The 19,208-nt window shown below is 43.0% G+C and overlaps 1 protein-coding gene across 4 annotated transcripts in view; it reads right to left on the reverse strand.

Annotated features, from left to right (window-relative positions):
- DDX24 (DEAD-box helicase 24) overlaps positions 1-17,957 on the reverse strand; it is a 56,468-nt gene extending 38,511 nt beyond the window's left edge. Inside the window, exons 1-3 of one of the 4 annotated variants that reach the window (XM_061612037.1) lie at positions 17,853-17,884; positions 6,963-7,109; positions 3,999-4,729 (exon numbers count right to left, since the gene is read on the reverse strand). In XM_061612037.1, coding sequence (XP_061468021.1) covers positions 3,999-4,722 — 724 coding nt within the window. In that variant the 5' untranslated portion in view covers positions 4,723-4,729; positions 6,963-7,109; positions 17,853-17,884. Of the gene's footprint in view, positions 1-3,998; positions 4,730-6,962; positions 7,110-7,392; positions 7,509-17,524; positions 17,775-17,852 lie in introns of those variants that run through there. The other 3 variants (XM_061612036.1, XM_061612039.1, XM_061612038.1) reach the window with 3 other exon arrangements.
- Positions 17,958-19,208: the final 1,251 nt, after the last annotated feature.

Raw genomic sequence — 19,208 nt, forward strand, 5'->3', positions numbered from 1 at the left:
GCCATTTTGGTCTTCTGTAACAAAAGCTTCTATTGTTGTTGGGTTGTTGTTTTTTAATACCTGTCCAAAACTATTTCAGAGATTCTTATTTTGTTATTGTCGAGAGAAAAAACTATTGACCTGCCAAATGTGCATTCGGTGGTATTTTTTCTTGTTAAAAAGCTATCAAGGTTTCTTTCTTGGTCATTGCTGAAAGATGATACAGTTTTGAAAAGAATTCTGTCCTAATTGACAGCTCATTGACAGTATATTCTCCATATACAGAAACTGAAAATCAGGTCAAGGGCAAACTGCATTCTATTCAGCTCATCTCTTGTGGTGCAATTTTCTCTTCACATCATTGACATCTAAGCCACACATTTTAACCCGTTGGCTGATGGTTTTCTGAAGGAAATGTGGAGTTCCCAAACCCAAAGTTTCCTTCATAAGGGGTGAAGGGGCTTTTTCAAGGGAAAACTGGCAAGCTCGACCACCATGTTTAATTCTTCCCCCACCCACCAATTCTCCCTTACAGATATTCACTCCAGGTCTTATGTAAAGATTTTCCTTCCAGCCTGGCCTCTGAAACTGGAAATAAGTCCTGCTGAGGGGAAACAGCCAGGGAAGGAGTATTTACATGGGAGATATGGCAGGCATGGAGAGGCTAAAGCGCCCATTTCTCCCAGTCCAGTGGAGGCTGGTCCATTAGGGTGAATTGAGCACTGCCCCTAGTCAGCCCACACCTGCCTATCTTCTTACAACCTCAGTGTTGCCCCTTTTAGAACTCAACAGGGAGGAAGATGAGAATTAGTTGGCTCTGCCTGTCATTGGCTCTGGCTCCACCTACGGTTGGGCTCCCTGCCTTCTGCCCTATCAGTCCCAATGGACACCATCCGCCACTGTCCCAATCCTTCTCCTCAGTAAGTGTTGAGATAGTGTGAATTCAAGGGAGACAAATGTGGAGTTGGGACCATCCAAATTCAATAAACCAGGGGTGGCTAACCTACAGCCTTCCAGATGTTGCTGAACAACAACTTCCATCAATCTCAGCCAGCGTGGTCAATGGTCAAAGATGATGGGAGTTGTAGTTCAGGTACGTCAGCAGTGGCTCTGTGGCTTCTGCTCTCCAAAAAAGGAGTAACCAACCCCGCCTCTGGTGAAATGAAGCCAAACTGACAAAGAGAAATGCCTAGAGCTTGAGCAGAGGCCTAATCTTTCATTTTGATGGATAGGTCTAGGTTTTAATTACAGTGATTTCCTCAGGGCATTCCAATCACAGTAATTTGGGGAAGAGATTAACACACACACCCCACATAGATCTAGGTCTTCCCCTATGCAAGTCAACGGAGACATCTCTCTCTTCCAGGGAAAAAGAAGCTGTATCCCTAAAAGCAAAGGGGGTAGATGTCCCCCCAACAACCCTTGGGGTAACATGGTCTTTATTGGGCATGTTTGACGTTTTCCCCATTCCAGTCTTACCTGAAGATCTATGCTTTTTCCCCTACCACCATCCTATGATATCTATTGTATCCACTATAGAGCAGTGAAAAGTACAGTAGGGCCCCGCTTACACAGCGGGTTAGGGACCAGGCCCCCATCGTAAAGCAGAAATTGCCGTAAAGCGGAACCCCATTGAGTATAATGGGCGCATCAGGCAAAAATGCTGTGAAAATGCCGCAAAAGCACAAAAATTGGCTTTAAAATGGGGAATGAAAGCCGCCGCATTAGTGGAACGCTGGTAAGCGGGGCCCTGTTGTATGCCCTTGTGGGAGAACCGCTGCAGCTTTCATTCCGAAATTTGGCATGCTTCATCCCTTCAGGAAGGGTGAACAGAATTGCATTCAGTTCTGGCAGAATATATATTAAAAGGTTATAGGCTTTTCCTTTGTTGAAAATTCATTGAAATTTAAAGGTGTCCTGCTTGAGAACCCCTGGGTGCATCTGTCTACAGTTTGGCCAGCTTAATCCACTCTGGAGGGGCATCTGCGCCTATAAATGTCATTGCCTTTGGCCAAGGGGAAAATGATTCAGCCATTTTTTTAGATTCCTCATTATTGTGAATGACAAAGCATAGAACTTTGTTTTACATGGAGTGGCTTGAAACCTGGAGCACAGATCAAAATGGAGAGTACAGAGTAACTCAGAAACAGATCAGAATTTTTAAGAACACACAACTATGAAATAAATCTTAGGGCTCATGCCCTAAATACTAACATTTAGTATTTGAGAGTTGGCAAGTGATGAGATTCCATATTTGATGCCTGCCAAAATCAGACGAGAGATGCCAAGAAATCTAATACACTGACATTTGAAATGAAATTTTCAGTGCAAACATTCTACTTTAAAACTTTCATTTTGATTGTAAAATTGTAATGGCAAAATTCAAAGTGCTGGTGAATTTCAGATTATTCACTGATCCTCTATTTCTGCCTGTCTTCTAAATTATTTTGCTGTTAACAGGAAGAATTACTGTAGTTTCATTAATACATCAAGAGCCAGCAAAACAGCAATGCAGCACAAGCATCACTGTCATATGCTTACTGTTGGTACAACTATACTAACGTACCAAGGGCAGGAATGTATGTTCTCTCTATTAAAAAAAATTAATAAAAAACACATTCTGTGCTTAAGTAACCCAGATCTTGCTCCAAGACCTGGCCGGTTACTAAGATCTAAAAGTGAGGTGCTCCTGGTCATACCACAATGTGCTGAAGTTCATCTGGCAGTGACCTGGAGGGGGATATTTCGTGTTGTGATGCCCTTCCTATGGAACCGCCTCCCTTCTGAAGCACGACAGGTGATGACAGAGAAGTGTTTCCAGCAACAGGTATTTCTTCACTCAGGCCTTGGACATCCATGAATACTAACTCCTGCCCTTGAACTGGTTGTGTGCACTCTTGTATCATCATTTATTTATTTTAGTTTTTTTAATGTATTGATTTTAATTTTACTTCACAAGGTTATAAATTGCTTTAATGTTATTTGAATAAAAGGGGGGCATAGAAGAGTTTAGAAGAAATAAAATCTGCAATTAAATAAATCAGGTCATTGTCATAAACTACATTAATTGTTCTCTCCCTCCCCACCTCACCCCAACTCATTCTGCTTCTGCTGGTTATAAGAGAGGGAGTAAGTATTATGTAGATCACTGAAGCCCCCGCTGCTGAAATCCTGCTTAGCCCTCTTCAATTTCACCAAAATATTTTCAGCTTTTTCTATACCTGCAACCCTTTAAAAAAAAGGGGAGGGGGGGCGAAGCTGAAGTTCCGAGGATATAGTACTTTGTGCTCGATTACCAAATCCTGTGCTTCTGTGGTGCGCTTATGCATGTACAGAATTCACCCACCTTGGACAGTGGAAAACTGATGCAAGCAAAGCAACACTTGCAGCAATGAGTTAAGAACATAAGAACATAAGAAGAGCCTGCTGGATCAGGCCAGTGGCCCATCTAGTCCAGCATCCTGTTCTCACAGTGGCCAACCAGGTGCCTGGGGGAAGCCCGCAAGCAGGACCTGAGTGCAAGAACACTCTCCCCTCCTGAGGCTTCCAGCAACTGGTTTTCAGAAGCATGCTGCCTCTGACTAGGGTGGCAGAGCACAGCCATCATGGCTAGTAGCCATTGATAGCCCTGTCCTCCATGAATTTGTCTAATCTTCTTTTAAAGCCATCCAAGCTGGTGGCCATTACTGCATATTGTGGGAGCAAATGCCATAGTTTAACTCTGCGCTGAGTAAAGAAGTACTTCCTTTTGTCTGTCCTGAATCTTCCAACATTCAGCTTCTTTGAATGTCCACGAGTTCTAGTATTATGAGAGAGGGAGAAGAACTTTTCTCTATCCACTTTCTCAATGCCATGCATAATTTTATACACTTCTATCATGTCTCCTCTGACCCGCCTTTTCTCTAAACTAAAAAGCCCCAAATGCTGCAACCTTTCCTCGTAAGGGAGTCGCTCCATCCCCTTGATCATTCTGGTTGCCCTCTTCTGAACCTTTTCCAACTCTATAGTTATAGTTATACCTGTTTCTGCAGCACCAAGGACATCCATGCCATCTCGAATAGCAGAAGGCAGAGCCAGGGCCTGAATAGGAGTTGGTGCACTGAACCCCAAGTTCCTCAGTGCCTGAAGAACAGGCTTAGGAATGAAGAGGCCTTTCCATGCAGACATGTCTATTTTCTGATCTGAATTGGCAGATTCAATTGCCGTCCAATTTTTAGCCTTTGTAGAAGATTTAGCTGGTTTCGTGACATCTTGGGGAGGACATGGTGTTTTCTTCTTCAATTCTCTCTTCCTCTTTTTCTTCACCTGTTTTCTTTTCAGGCCTGTAGTGTCCCCTGCCACACTTTCACCTTGCTCATTACTAGCGATGGCCTCTTTGGACTTGGACTCCTGCTTAATTACCACTTCTTCCATTTTAGGTTCATCATTGCTCCTCACTTCATGTTTCAGATTTTTCTCCTTCTTCCTCTTCTTTTTGGGAACTGTGCTACTCTCTTCCTCAAGGTCTTCCTCTTCTCTAGGCCTGCTATTGCATTTTTTCCTCTTGACATTTTCTTCTCCAGTTTTTGAGGAAGACACCAATTTATAATCCGTGAGCTCCTCAAAGCATACTAAGCCTTCGAGTTGCTCGTCGGCAAAGAGATTCGGGTCAATCTCAACAGGCTTCCATGTCCCTGTTACTTTGATGCCTTTTTGTTTAAATTTGGATGGCGTCTTAAACTTGTTTCCTCGTTTGAGCTTCATGATTGGCCTTTGAAAAAGAACAAAGGAAAATATTTCAAAAATAGCTATCAATTTTATTATATAAAGAATACACAGCATAAATTAGTACAAAAGGGATAAAAGAAAAATGCAGCACAAGTATCACTACACCATTATAAAATTTAACACAATAAATAAATTAAAATAAAAAGGTTGTTCATAACATTATGAGAAAGTTTATAACATTAGGAGAAATTTGTAACTCCAAAAATTAATAAACAAAGACCAGCTCTCAGTAATTCTGTTTGTGTGCTGTTAGTTTCTAGTAAAATAAATCGATTTGGACATTAATCTCCCATATTTTCTTAAGTCCCAAACAGAATTTGTGTATTTCAAGTATTTAGCTATACATATTTCTGCCGTATATTATTGTAAATCTACTTATTCTATCTTGTCTTTATCCTTTAATTTGATGGAAGGGTATATATTTATTTATTTATTTAATTTAATTTATATACCGCCCTAAGCCAAAAAGGCTCTCTGGGCGGTGTACATAGAGGATAAACAAGAAAATATATGAATAGAACATAATCTTGACCAGACAGTTGTGGCTGATCAGGTCATTTCAATTCAACATGTAATTCACTGAAGCTCTTATTAATGATGAGTATCTCTCCTTTACCCATTCAGTGTCCTAGTTTATCTAAGGCTCTTCCCTCAGTTTCCTTCAGACCATTCTTACCCTCCTCTGCTAGTCCCTCCCTGCTTGCCATTCCATGTTGCCTTCTCCTAAGACCCTGCTTCTTTTACTTATCTTTCCTTAGACTAGCCTTTTCCAACCTTGTGCCCTCCTGATGTTTTGGATTACAACTTCAACCATTCCTGACCATTGGCCATGACGGCTGGGGCTGATATGTGTTGAGGTCTAGAACATCTGGAGCACACCAGGTTGGGGAAGGTTGCCCTAGATTCTCCTGCTTACATCTTTCCTGATCTGAACAGTTTATCAAAGAGCAGCCTGGGATACTTCTGTAGGCCTGGCTCCTCTGTGGTGTAAGGTCAGCTGAGCCAATCACTAGGGGATTCATCACTACAGCTACAAAATTCCTAAGTACATACCATACAGCTTATTTGATCAGGAGTCAGATGATTAAGCAGTGCTTCAGTATTTTTTGTAAAGAGAATTTTCTGAAGTTGCTTAAGGTACAGGACCACATATCAATCACAGAACATATGCTTTACAAACAGAAAAGTCTGTTCATGTTCAATCCCCAGCATCTCCAGGTTTTTTTAAAAAAAATATCAGGTAGTGACAATGTGAAAGACCTCTGCCTGTGATACTGGAGAGCCACTGCCAGTCAGAGCAGGCAATACTGGGTTAGTTGGACAGCCAGTCTGACATAGTAGAAGCCAGCTTTGTGTTCCAAAGGTTCCAGTTCAGCTGGAATCAATAATGATAGTCAAATAATTTATGGTAAGATTTAGAAGATGCACATACGCATCTTGATTCACAGCCTCATGCATACCAGCATGCACATGCAACTCTTAAAGCACACAAACTGGTTCAATAATTTCAATGGAGGGATTGGCCAATACATGCAAAGCAAGGTGCACACCAATCTGCTAGGTACATCAAACTAAATGGAAATGTTCTTGTGGAGAACTCCATGTGTTCACTGGAGCTCCTGCGCTCATGCCCAGATCAGAGATAGAACAGCGTCATGAAAATATACACAGGCGGCAGCTTTGGTTAAGGTCCAGCTAAACACCACATTAGTATTGTAATTAGAATCTTGCTGATTAACCAATTAACGCTTTCGGCTTTAATTGTAACAGCAGGGATAAACTTTAAGAAATTCAAGGATAGCCATATTCAATTTGCCAGTTTATCAGGGAAAAATAATATAAACCTAAGACCATCTTTGGTTTGTAAAGGACAAGGGAGGGGAACCTGTAGCCCTCCAGCTGTGGTTCAGCTATCATTCTCAACATCTCTGATCACTGGCCATGGTGGCTGGAGGTGCAGGACTTCAAAAATATCTGGAGGACCACAGATTCCCCACTCCTGACAAAGATCATGGCCAAAAGCTGGACGATCTCATCCCCAGAATTCATCCACATCTACGGAAATGAGCCTTTGGGTTTGTTCCCCATTTCGCAAGGACCTTGGGAGACCAGACAGGGCATTTTCAGAAGCCCCTTTCACCTACACTCCAAGCACATCATTAGAAAATGGAGTACAAAGCTATTATATAGTAAAATAAGAAAGTGCCTTATACCACCTAAAGCAATGGGTCCATCCATCTCAGTGTTGTCTGCACTGGCTGGCAGTAACTTTCCAGGGTCTCAGGCAGGGTCTTTTCCAGGGGTTGAACTTGGGACCTTGAGCATGTGAAGCATGTGCCCTCCCACTGAGCTCCAGTCTTTTCCTATAATGCAAAGGTAATGAACCTTTCTTCTACTCCCTGAGGTTAATCTGCTGGGGCCTTCATGCAGGCAGTCACAAGTAGGAGGGCTCATCCTTCTCCCTCTGTCCCCCCTTCCTGTATTTCCCCTTTTTGCCACTCACATAAATTAAGTAAAGGACCACATGATGCCTTAGGCCACAGGTTGCCCTGTTAGCCATTAGTCATGACAGCCAAATGGAACCTCTATACACACATACTGGCAACAGATAAGAAGAAAGGGCTGCTGTTTTTAAGTTCTGCTTACAAGCTTCATAGAAGGATCCAAATGGCTACTATTAAAACAGGATGTGGGCTCGGCTCAGTCTTTGGCCTGATCCAAAAAGGCACTTCTCTTGTAAGAAACAAATTGTCACCATCTTCCTCACCCTTTTCACCTGGATATAAAGAACTGATTCAAATGCATTTGTTAATGTGCATCTGCTGATGAATGGCATTTGATATCACAGTAGTCTAGGAACCCAGACAGAAGTGCCAGCCAGTGTCTTCTTATTTAAGAATAAAAAGAACAATACACAATGGAAAGCAGCAGATAGCACCTAGATTATGAACTATATTCTTCTTTAAAACTTAAGATTTCAACACCTATGCTTAAATGGAAGTTCTGTCTACAGAACTCTCTACAGCACTAGAATTCTAAAGCACAAATCTCTTTGGAAAATGAACAAAAATAGAGTATATTTAGCAGATTACATGGCAATTTAAGCTGTGTTTTTTTAAAAAAAGATTTTGCAGCTCAATTACATACAGGGCCACCTAAACAGCAAAACAGCCTTCTCCAACTTAATGTCTTTCAGATGTCTTAGACTAAAGCTCCATCAGCCTCAGCTAGCAAGGCAAATGGAGCTGGAATCCAGCACAATCTAGACCAGCGGTTCTTGAACCTTCTTGGGGGGGTCATGGACCCCTTTGAGAATCTGAAGATAGCTGTGGACTGTGATGTTCCTATATTAATGTATATATGGTAAGTGTTGTTGTTTTAGAAGATACATGGTACGTGGAGTGAAAGAGGGGGAGTGAATGGGGAGTAGAATGCGAGATGATTGGCTGAGTGTTTAAAATGGCTGAATGTATAAAAGGAAGAGTGAGAGTGGAATCTGGGAGGGAGAAGAGAAAGAGTGGATTGCTTGGTGGGGTTTGAGAGAGTTGTTTGCCAGGAGAGAGTGGAGAAGGAGGGAGGTGGAGTTCGGATTAGTATTGAGTAAAACCATATGCTTATGTGCCTTAAGAAGAAATCTTGTTAATCTTGTTATCTTTGTTATCTTTAATAAATACTTAATTTGGTTTACCAAAGGCCTGATCCTTGGCTGGGGTTTCACAGACCAGAAGGGAGGGTAAGGTAATGACCAAGGCTGAAGGGGAACTGTAACAAATGGTGGCAGCGGTGAAGAGAATAACAATACCAGTATTCAGAGTCTCTGGGAATACTAGTATTGGGACGTTACTGGTGGTTGCCTAGCAGGGGGATCTGTTGAGATCTGTGCTAGAGCGGGGAGAGAAACCATAAGAGAGTGCGGTCCGGACTGGTGGAGTCCCTGGTGGTGCCTAGAGACAGGCAGTAACCACGAGCAGGTAGGAACCTGACAGGGAGAGCTAGGGAAGGACGCATCACATGTGGTGGCAGTAGTGGTGGGATACGAACAACAGAGAATCCAGATACGAATACTAGAGAATCCAGAACAGTGGTGTGGCAAACAGAAATAACAAAACAAGATTTCTTGTGAGAGTGACTGGCAAAGAGTGTGTGGCAAAGAGTGAGTGAACTCAAACACCATGGCTGAATACATAAAAATGAAAAGAGAGGAGCTGGTGGAGAAGTGCATAACATTCAATTTACCTCACGAGGGTAAAGGGGTAGATGAATTGAGGGTAGCACTTATAGGATTTGCTACTGCCCAGCAAAAACAACCTGTCAGGGAAGAGACCCCAGAAGATATTTAAGCAATCCCGCTTATATAGAGTACTTGAGAGAGAAGTTAAGATGGGAGGCTGAGGAAAAAGACAAGCAGAGGGAGTTGGAAGCTGAGAGATTGAAGATGGAAGCTGAGAGATTGAGGATGGAAGGTGCAGAGAAGGAAAAACAGGGAGTTGGAAATTGAGAGAATGAGATTGGGGTTTGAGGAGAGGGAGAAGCAACGAGCATTGGATGCTGAATTACAAGTAGAAAAGTTAAAATTTGATAGAGAGAAATTTCACTCTGAGGAGACAAGGAAAGACAGAGATGGAGCAAAAATAAAAATTACTCCAAAGGACTTTGCTGTCTATGAGCCTGGTCAAGATCCTCAAATTTACCTCAGCACCTTTGAAAAAGCAGCTCAGTTGTGGGGGCTACCTGAAGATAAATACATGCAGTATTTATCAAACCTGATTAAAGGGGAATTGGCTGAGGTATACCAATATTTCCCCTCAGACAGGCCCGTCACCTATGCTGAATTCAAAGAAGCAGTGTTTAAAAGATTCAGACTGGGGCCTGATTATTTTAGAAAGCTTTTCAGAAACTGCCAGATACAGACAGGGAGGTCTTTTGTGGAACTGGGAGCAAAGTTGATGGATATATTTGGAAAGTGGATGAGTAGTGCCAAAGCTCAGTCAGTGGAAGAGGTGAAAAGCCTCATGATACTGGATCAATTATACCATCAGTTACCACCAGAAATAAGGCTCCTGGTCAAAGACCGTTCCCCTACATCTGTGCAGGAGGCCGCAGAGATGGCGGATCACTTCGCCTCCAATAGAACTGGCTGGGTGGGGAAAACATCAAGAGAGTTTAAACCCAGACCATATAGTGCTGGCAGAAGGGATGTGGTACCACAGCGAGTGAGTCCTCCATTAAAATCTGAAGGGCACAGGACACCCCAGAGTGGATCTGTGTACCCTAAAAGTGAGGAGAAATTATGCTACAAATGTGGTAGACCGGGGCACCTACGTTTTCAATGTGAGGTTGCCAACCCCATTAGTAATCCTGCTCAGACAAGGGCAGTGAAAACGGAGCCCAAGGCTTTTGAAGCAGCGAAAAAGGTTCAGTTTTGCCAGATAAACTGGACAGAAGTAACAGACCTTGATTCAAGTCTGAGAGAGGAAGTGAGTGTACAAGGGGCAACTTATTGGGCATTGCTTGACACTGGTGCCGCTCAGACGTTACTGAGGCCAGATTTAATAAAATCTGAAGAAATATTACCTCAGGAAACAGTGACTATCCAAGGAGTGAGGGGTCAACCAGAGAGTTTGCCTGTGGCCCTAGTGAAAATGGAATGGAGAGGCCGAAACGGCCAATATAAAGTTGGTATTAATGCCCAGCAACAAGAAACAGTAATACTGGGAAGAGATGTTATGGGCGCCCAAGGAAAGATCTATGTAGTGACCAGACAGCAACTTGGCAGAGAAAAAGAAGCCATATTAAGGGGGGCTGAAACAAACAGGGTGGAATCTGTTAACCAGCCTCAGGTCACCATAGCAACCACTAGCAGGCCTGCTGAAGGAGACAAACTGTATCAAGTGGTCTCTGGGGAAGAAGCAGATCAATTCAGGGAAGAGCTGCATAAAGATATAAGTTTGAAGCAGATAAAGGAACAAGCCCTGACCCAACAGGTTCCTTTCACTGACAAACTGAGGAATCAAGTTGTGTGTGAGAATGGGATTTTATATAGACTGTGGATGCCTGCTGAGAGAAAGGATGAATGTGAACCAGTGAAGCAATTGATAGTACCTAGCAAATACAGAACCAGATTGCTAGAGGTAGCCCACGATGTCCCATGTGCAGGACATCTGGGAATAAAAAAGACCAAGAGGAGATTGGCTGCACATTATTATTGGCCAAATATCTCCAAGGATGTAAAACAACATTGTCTATCTTGTGGAATATGCCAAAAGGTGGGAAAGAGTGGAGTAAAGACCAAGGCACCCTTAAAGCCCCTTCCTATAATTGGACAACCCTTTTATAGAGTGGGAATAGATTTGGTGGGCCCTTTTTCCAAACCCACAAGGCATGGCAAGAAATATCTAGTGGTGGTGGTGGATTTTGCCACCAGGTACCCAGACGCAGAAGCACTGAGATCTGTAGAAGCCCCTGTAGTGGCAGAGGCTTTATTAAAAATCTTTATGAGGCTGGGTTTCCCTCATGAAGTGCTGACAGATCAAGGCAGTGTATTCATGGGAGAAGTGATGCAATGTATGTGGAAATGTTGTGGTCTAAAACATCTAAAGACCACTACTTACCATCCCGCCACTAATGGGCTAACTGAGAGATTCAATGGAGTTTTGAAGGGCATGATAAGAAGCTATGTTCAAGATCACCCACAAGACTGGGATGAACGTTTGGGATGCTTCTTATTTGCATACAGAGAAGTCCCTCAGGGGTCAACAGGCTTCTCACCCTTTGAACTCATGTTCACTAGAAAAGTGAGGGGACCTTTGGAACTGCTAAAAAATTCATGGGAAGGAACTCTGGGAGAGTACAAAACTTCTGTAGTAGATTTTGTATTGGAATTCCGCAATAAATTAACATCAATGATGGAAGTAGTGAAAGAGAATTTGAGTCATGCACAGGAGAAGCAAAGTTACTGGTATGACAGAACAGCCAGGGAACGTGTGTATGATGTGGGAGATATGGTTATGGCGTTCATACCCAGGAAACATGACAAATTACAGGCTAACTGGGAAGGACCATATATCATCAGAGAAAGGCTTGACACAGTGACATATGTAATCACCACAGACCAATTAAACAAAAGCAAAGTGGTTCATGTAAATATGTTAAAGCCTTACCATACCAGGGATGCAAAGGTGTTGCAAGTTACCTTATTCCCTGAGGGAAGTGGCCCTGAACTTCCAGATTTGGTACAGGAAAGCAAAGACAAAGGAGGGGTAGATCAAGTGGAATGGTCAGAGGAGGTGAAGGAGGAAGTAAAAGAGGAGATTCTGAGAGTTTTGAAAACCTATAGGAATCTCTTTAGCAACAAACCTGGCCGAACCAGTATAGTTATACATTCCATTGATACTGGAGATCATGCCCCAATCAGATCTGTTCCGTACCGTGTGAATGGGAAAGTTTTGAATGAGATCAAAAAGGAGGTGGAAGAGATGCTGGAATTAGGAGTGATCAGGGAATCCATCAGTCCCTGGGCCTCAAGTATTGTCCTGGTTCCGAAAAAAGATGGAACGACAAGGTTTTGCATTGATTATCGGCTAATCAATAAAATTACTGTCCCAGATGCGTATCCTATGCCTAGGGTAGACGCAATGTTAGAGTTATTGGGAGCAGCAACCATTATCTCTACACTAGATCTCTGTAAAGGATTTTGGCAAATGGAACTAGACGAGCAATCCAGAGCCAAAACTGCCTTCAGTACACCAGATGGGTTATATGAGTTTGTGACCTTACCCATGGGACTAAGGAACTCACCAAGTTCATTTCAGAGGCTAATCAATACTGTGTTGCGAGGCATGTCAGATTTTGCAGTGGCCTATATCGATGACGTGGCCATTTTTAGCAAGTCGGTGCCTGAGCATGTCCAACACCTGACAACAGTATTGGAGGCCTTAAGAAAAGCAGGCCTCACAATAAAAGCTAAGAAATGCCAGTTTGGACTAAAGGAAGTAATCTATTTAGGACATAAGGTGGGGAGTGGGAAAATCACCCCCTTATGGAGCAAGGTGGAGGCAATACAAGCGTGGCCGATCCCCTTAACCAAAAAACAAGTAAGGGCATTTCTGGGTGTGGCTGGATTTTATAGGAAGTTTGTGAGAAATTTTGGGGAAATAGCAACCCCCTTGCATGAATTAACAAAGAAGAAGTGTTCTGAGCGTGTGGTATGGACGGATGAATGTCAGAAGGCTTTTGATCTACTGAAGCAAGCCTTGTGCCAAGGACCCATATTAATAGCACCAGACTATGAGAAACCATTCATCGTGGCTACAGATGCGTCGGACCTGGCGCTGGGAGTCGTCTTGCTACAGGAGAGAGAAGGCACCAGACATCCAGTGGCGTACTTGAGTCGCAAGCTGACGCCGAGGGAGAAAAACTATTCGTCGGTCCAGAAGGAGTGCCTAGCGGTCGTGTGGGGACTGAATAAGTTGCGCCCATACATGTGGGGACGAAGATTCACAGTGACTACGGATCATCGGGCCTTGTTATGGTTGCAGACTATGAAAAACCATAACACTATGCTGCAGAGGTGGTCCTGGGCCCTACAGGACTATCAAGTGGACTTCCAGTTCATCAAAGGCAAGGACAATGTACTGGCCGATGGACTTTCCAGGCAAGTGGCTGGGACTGCAGTGACGTGACCAGACGGAGGAACAAAGAAAGACATTTTCCCCATAGAGACTTTTATTTGTTAACGCGACGTATAAATACTGGAACAGGAATAATACTCTGCTGTTGTTTAAGGGGGGGAAAATGTGATGTTCCTATATTAATGTATATATGGTAAGTGTTGTTGTTTTAGAAGATACATGGTAAGTGGAGTGAAAGAGGGGGAGTGAATGGGCAGTAGAATGCGAGATGATTGGCTGAGTGTTTAAAATGGCTGAATGTATAAAAGGAAGAGTGAGAGTGGAATCTGGGGGGGAGAAGAGAAAGAGTGGATTGCTTGGTGGGGTTTGAGAGAGTTGTTTGTCAGGAGAGCGTGAAGAAGGAGGGAGGTGGAGTTTGGATTAGTATTGAGTAAAACCATATGCTTATGTGCCTTAAGAAGAAATCTTGTTAATCTTGTTAGCTTTGTTATCTTTAATAAATACTTAATTTGGTTTACCAAAGGCCTGATCCTTGGCTAGGGTTTCACAGACCAGAAGGGAGGGTAAGGTAATGACCAAGGCTGAAGGGGAACTGTAACAAATGGTGGCAGCGGTGAAGAGAATAACAACACCAGTATTCAGAGTCTCTGGGAATACTAGTATTGGGACGTTACTGGTGGTTGCCTAGCAGGGGGATCTGTTGAGATCTGTGCTAGAGCGGGGAGAGAAACCATAAGAGAGTGCGGTCCGGACTGGTGGAGTCCCTGGTGGTGCCTAGAGACAGGCAGTAACCACAAGCAGGTAGGAACCTGACAGGGAGAGCCAGGGAAGGACGCATCACATGGACCCCCCAAAATAATTTTTGATTGCATTGGAAATTGATTTTTTTTGTGTGCCCAGTTCACGGACCCCCTGAAGTGCATACACAGACTCCCTAGGGATCCATGGACCACAGACCCCGATCTAGACTATATAACCTGGCAGCAGATTGAGGAAGGCTGACAAAAGACAATAAAAATTACATGCTGGACTGGCTTAATGGTAAGATAATGGAACTGAAATAAAAGGAGTAGAGTACATGACCTCATGTGCAACAAAGAGCAGAGTGGGCAGATGCAGTTGTAACCTCATGGGGCTTACCTATCCCAAAGGAAAATGTACTGGGGGCACAGAAGACAGCTAGTGGAACAGCAGCTACAGGAATAGCTCCCTCTAACTCAGGGGTAGCTGACATGGTGCCCTCCAGCTGTAGTGGACCACAACTCCCATCACCCCAAGTCATTGGCCAGGCTGGCTGAGGCTGATGGGAACTGTAATCCAACATTTGGAAAGGCCCACATTGGCCACCCCAGGTGTTACTGATGGAAACCTCCCAATGAAAGTACTGAGCAGCCTGCTGAGTCCATTTATATGAGAAGTAAAAACAGCTATGTGGACTTTTACTGCTAATATCTCTCGGAGGGGGTAGTTTAAATAATCACTCATGTCAGCAACTCCTACTGCAACATGTCTCAATATGCCCTTCACATGCTTGTGTTCTCTTCCTGGTTTTTTGAACATTTGGTTCCACATATTTTGTTCTGAACAACAAACCTCTCAGATTTGGTATTAATTGTATTCTTTTTTTTACTTTCAGGCAGCAACAACGGACAACTTAAGTTGCCCTTACCTTTTACTCTTTCGTCCTTAACTCTTTACCCTGGCCTTTGACAACTGAGATGTGTATTTTTAGGACCTACCCTATTCTGTGGTTTTGGATTGTTTTTAATGCTGTTTTTTAAAAATTGTTGTAATCTGCCCTGGGACCTCTGGGTAAAGGGTGGGTAATAAAGGATGATGATGATAATGATAATAATAATTTATAAATGGCAGTTGCTCCATTAGAACCATTAGACTCAAAAGCTAGTAGAAAACATTGAGAAATGATAAAATTAAATGAGGGTATAAAAGGAATACCGATATAAAAGGAATAAAAGAAATAAAAGAAAAGGAAAGAAGCGTACCCTTGTATTTTTTAGTTGTATATTCCCTTGTAAAGGATCTTAAATATGGTTGGGCATTTGACCAGTCCCATAACGGTCATGTCTTTGAAAGCATTAATGTTGTATGAGAAGAACCAACAGGTCTGACACTTAAACTAAGTAGATGGTCTGACGCTTAAACTAACTAGATGGCCGTAACTGTAAATTAAAAAATGTGATATATCATTTTATATTTGTATTCTATCCCTCCTCCAAGGAACCCAGGGTATTCTCCATCCTAGCACTCCTTGCCTCAATCCTATCCACACAACAGCCCTGTGAAGCAGATTATGCGGAGCGTGTGTGACTGACCCATCACTACATTATGAGCTTCATGGCCGAGTGAGGGTCTGAACCTGGATCTCCCTGTTCCTTGTTTTACAGACTCTACCCTCAAGGCATTGGCTTTTGTCACTGATTATAGTTTTTTTAAAAAATGCACAGTTTATAAAGTTTTCCATTTTTTTTCTGTAACAATACAAGTAACAAACATGAAAAATAAAAGGGGGGGGAAGCAGCAAAACATATCAACTCATAATACCATTAAGGAAATCAGACTTTTTTTAAAAAAAGAGAGAGATAAAAGAATAAAAACCAATCAATCAGGGAGAGAAGGGGCCAAATAGGAAACGGGAACGGATGGGAGCTTGTTTTTGTTCTGGGATGGCTGCAGTTACATCTGGTAGCCAATAGGAGATATTTCCCCATGTTACTAGGTTCCCTGCCCCCACTCCAAACTACCACAGGGTTAAGATACAAGTTGCCCTCACTCTTCCCATTGCTAATAAATAATAATACCTGAAAGATCGTCTTATACCCAGTCAGTCACTGTGCTCTGCAGAAGAGGGCCTTCTGCATATACCATCTTATCAGGTATGTTCCACACAACATAGGAAGCGGACCTTTAGAGTTGTGGCACCAATACTTTGGAAGTCCCTTCCCTTCCTTAAATATTAGGTAGGCATCATCAGTGTTATCTTTTCGGCACTTATTGAAGACCTTCCTCTTTCAACCAGCCTTTTAAGTAGAAACCTTATCCCAGTCTTCGAATTGCTTTTAAATATGTTTTTAAGATGTTTTAGTGTTTTGTTTGCTACCCTGGGCTCTTTCTGGGAGGAAGGGAGGGATATAAATTTAATAATAAATACCAAAATGAAATTAAAAAGGTGATCTTTCACATACACAGTAGAAAATATCCAGCATCAGCGATACTCAGAAGAGACCTATTGAAATAAATGAACTTAAATAACCAGTTTATTTGTTTCAACAGGTTTACTCTGAGTATGACTTATATATCATGCAGCGGCTTTCTTTGATTATTTGACAATATTTAATTGTCCAACATGTTGATCCTAATCCTAAATTATAGGTTTATGGGGATTCAGTGTCCAATTTAACACACAGAACTGCTAAAGCGGGGCTCCGCAATGGTGGGGTGTGGGTTCACATAAAATATGTCGGTTGCATATGCTAAAGCCAAGCTACCCAGAGCAGAAAAAAAGAGAGCAACCTCATCCCAAACAATGCACAGATGAATAGAAGGCAAGGAAGTATTAAAAACTGAAATGAACTCTAAAATATTCAGGGTTTTTTTCCAGAGAGAAAAATAATGGGAGACTTTTGGATCACTGCCAGCCAACAACCTTCCAATATGCTAATCCAGCCAGCCATGTAAAGCCAGAGTTCCACAAGTGTAGGACACAGCAGTAATGGCATGCCATGATATTTAGGTCGTGTGCTTAGGTTGAATAGATTGAACATGCATGCAGTCAACTGCCTGTTTACCAGCTGGTCGCACAGCCCCATCTGTTTATTCAGAAGTTTAACTGACTCTCTACAGATTTGCTTCCAAGTACTGGGGGGATCAAAGTCTAAATCCCACTGAACTGTTGTTATAATTAATTTTTTTACCCGCTCATCACCAGTAGATCCCAGGGCAGGTCACAACAATATAAAACACATTATTAAAAAAAGTTTAAAATAAATTACACACACAACTACAGAGAGTCCTAAAAATATACATCTCAATTATCAAAAGCCAGAGTGAAGATGTGAGTCTTCACAGGTGTGAAAAAGACGTTCACAGGGATGACCTCATGGCTATCACCATTTCTCAGCCAAACCCACCTTACAGGGCTCTTGCGAAGATAACCGGGGGGCGGGGGAACATATATGCTGCTCTAACCTCCAGAGAGGAAGAGCGAGACATTAAAGTAGTGATCATAAGCATTTCTAGGGATGCAGCCTTAGAACAATAAATAGGAGCCCAAAAGCTCGATTAAGGGCGAGAAAGAACAGGCTTCTACTGATTTCCCCATCCTCCCTCCTATTCCAGTTTGGAGCTCTCTCCTTCCAGTTCCTGATCTCTACAGTTACACGAAAAGCCACCCCAGCTTCCCGTCTCCAAGGCTACTCCAGCCCACTTGTGAGTTTAATCGCCGACCAAACTACGCACCGAGACGTCCCTGCGAAGGTTCCTCCAGACTCTACTGCGATGCTTCCGGGAAATCCTACCACGTGGGAGACTCACGGGGGCGGCCATGATGCAGTGACGTCAATCTTCAGCGCCCGGATGTACCAAAAGTTTATTAGCGTTCTGCAGGCTACCGCTAGTAAAGGTTGTAGTTATTGAGTTGCGTGGTCTTTTCGCTCCTCAGTCCTTATAGTTAGCTACGACTAGCGACGGGTACGACACACAGGGGAGAGGAAAGCTGAGGCCGGTGAATTCTATTTAGCTCTCTCCCTCACCCCTTCTTTCGTTTCCATTCAAAAGATCTGTTTTTCTCTCTCTCCTGCAAATGTATGTTATCCGATAGCCAATTTAGATGGGCGTTATTGCTCTGGGATGAGGTGGGTGGAGCATTGACGAGGTTGTTATTTTATCTGGAAAGGCTTTCCACCCCTTCTCTTCTCTTCCTGCCGCCGCCTAATTATTGCAATTTTATATCCATTATTTAAAAAAAAACCTCAGAAAAATGTTTGGCAGTTAGAGGGAATAACGCCTTCCAACATCTCAAGAGATGTTAATGGGAAGAATATTGGATTTTTTCCCTTTGTTCGTTTTAACTCGTGTACTCATGCCCAGGATCACAGCCTGAGTCGCATGGCCCTGTACCTTTCTCCTGTTAAATGTTGCTGAAGTCTCTTTAGGGAGGAACAGAGCTCAACAGCAGAACACATGTTTTGTCTACAGAATGTCCTGGGCTCAATCCTGCATTTCCAGTTAGAAAGGATCAGATTGTAGGGAGCCAGTGTGGTGTAGTGGTTAGACTAGTGTTGGACTATGACCTGGGAGACCAGGGTTTGAATCCCCACACAGCCATGAAGCTCACTGCCTGACCTTGGGCCAGTCTCAGCCTCGGAGGAAGGCAATGGTAAACCACCTCTGATACCGCTTACCATGAAAACCCTATTCATAGGGTCGCCATAAGTCAGAATTGACTTGAAGGCAGTTCATCATCATCATCATCATAGGTGCTGAAAATGTTTGTCAGGGATGCTAGTGAATAGCTGCTAGTCAGAGTAGACAATACTGGGCTTAATGAACAAATAGTCTGACTTGGTATGATATTTCATCCTAGGTTTGCATGCTGTATACTGAATTCATGTAGGGCACTGGTGGGGCTTTGCAAAGTAGGGAGGCCACCACTGTACCGGCAGCCCTGTTGCTCATGACTGGTGGAAGGAGGGACAGGATGATTGGGCCCAATTTAGGCACATTTACTGTGCAAGCTGCAGGCTGGCACAGCAATTGGACCTGGATTAGGCCTGATGCCATTGTGTGACAGCACTGAGACCAACTTGGGATCCT

Source organism: Rhineura floridana, chromosome 2 (assembly GCF_030035675.1).
Source record: "Rhineura floridana isolate rRhiFlo1 chromosome 2, rRhiFlo1.hap2, whole genome shotgun sequence".
Taxonomy (NCBI): Eukaryota; Metazoa; Chordata; class Lepidosauria; order Squamata; family Rhineuridae; genus Rhineura; species Rhineura floridana.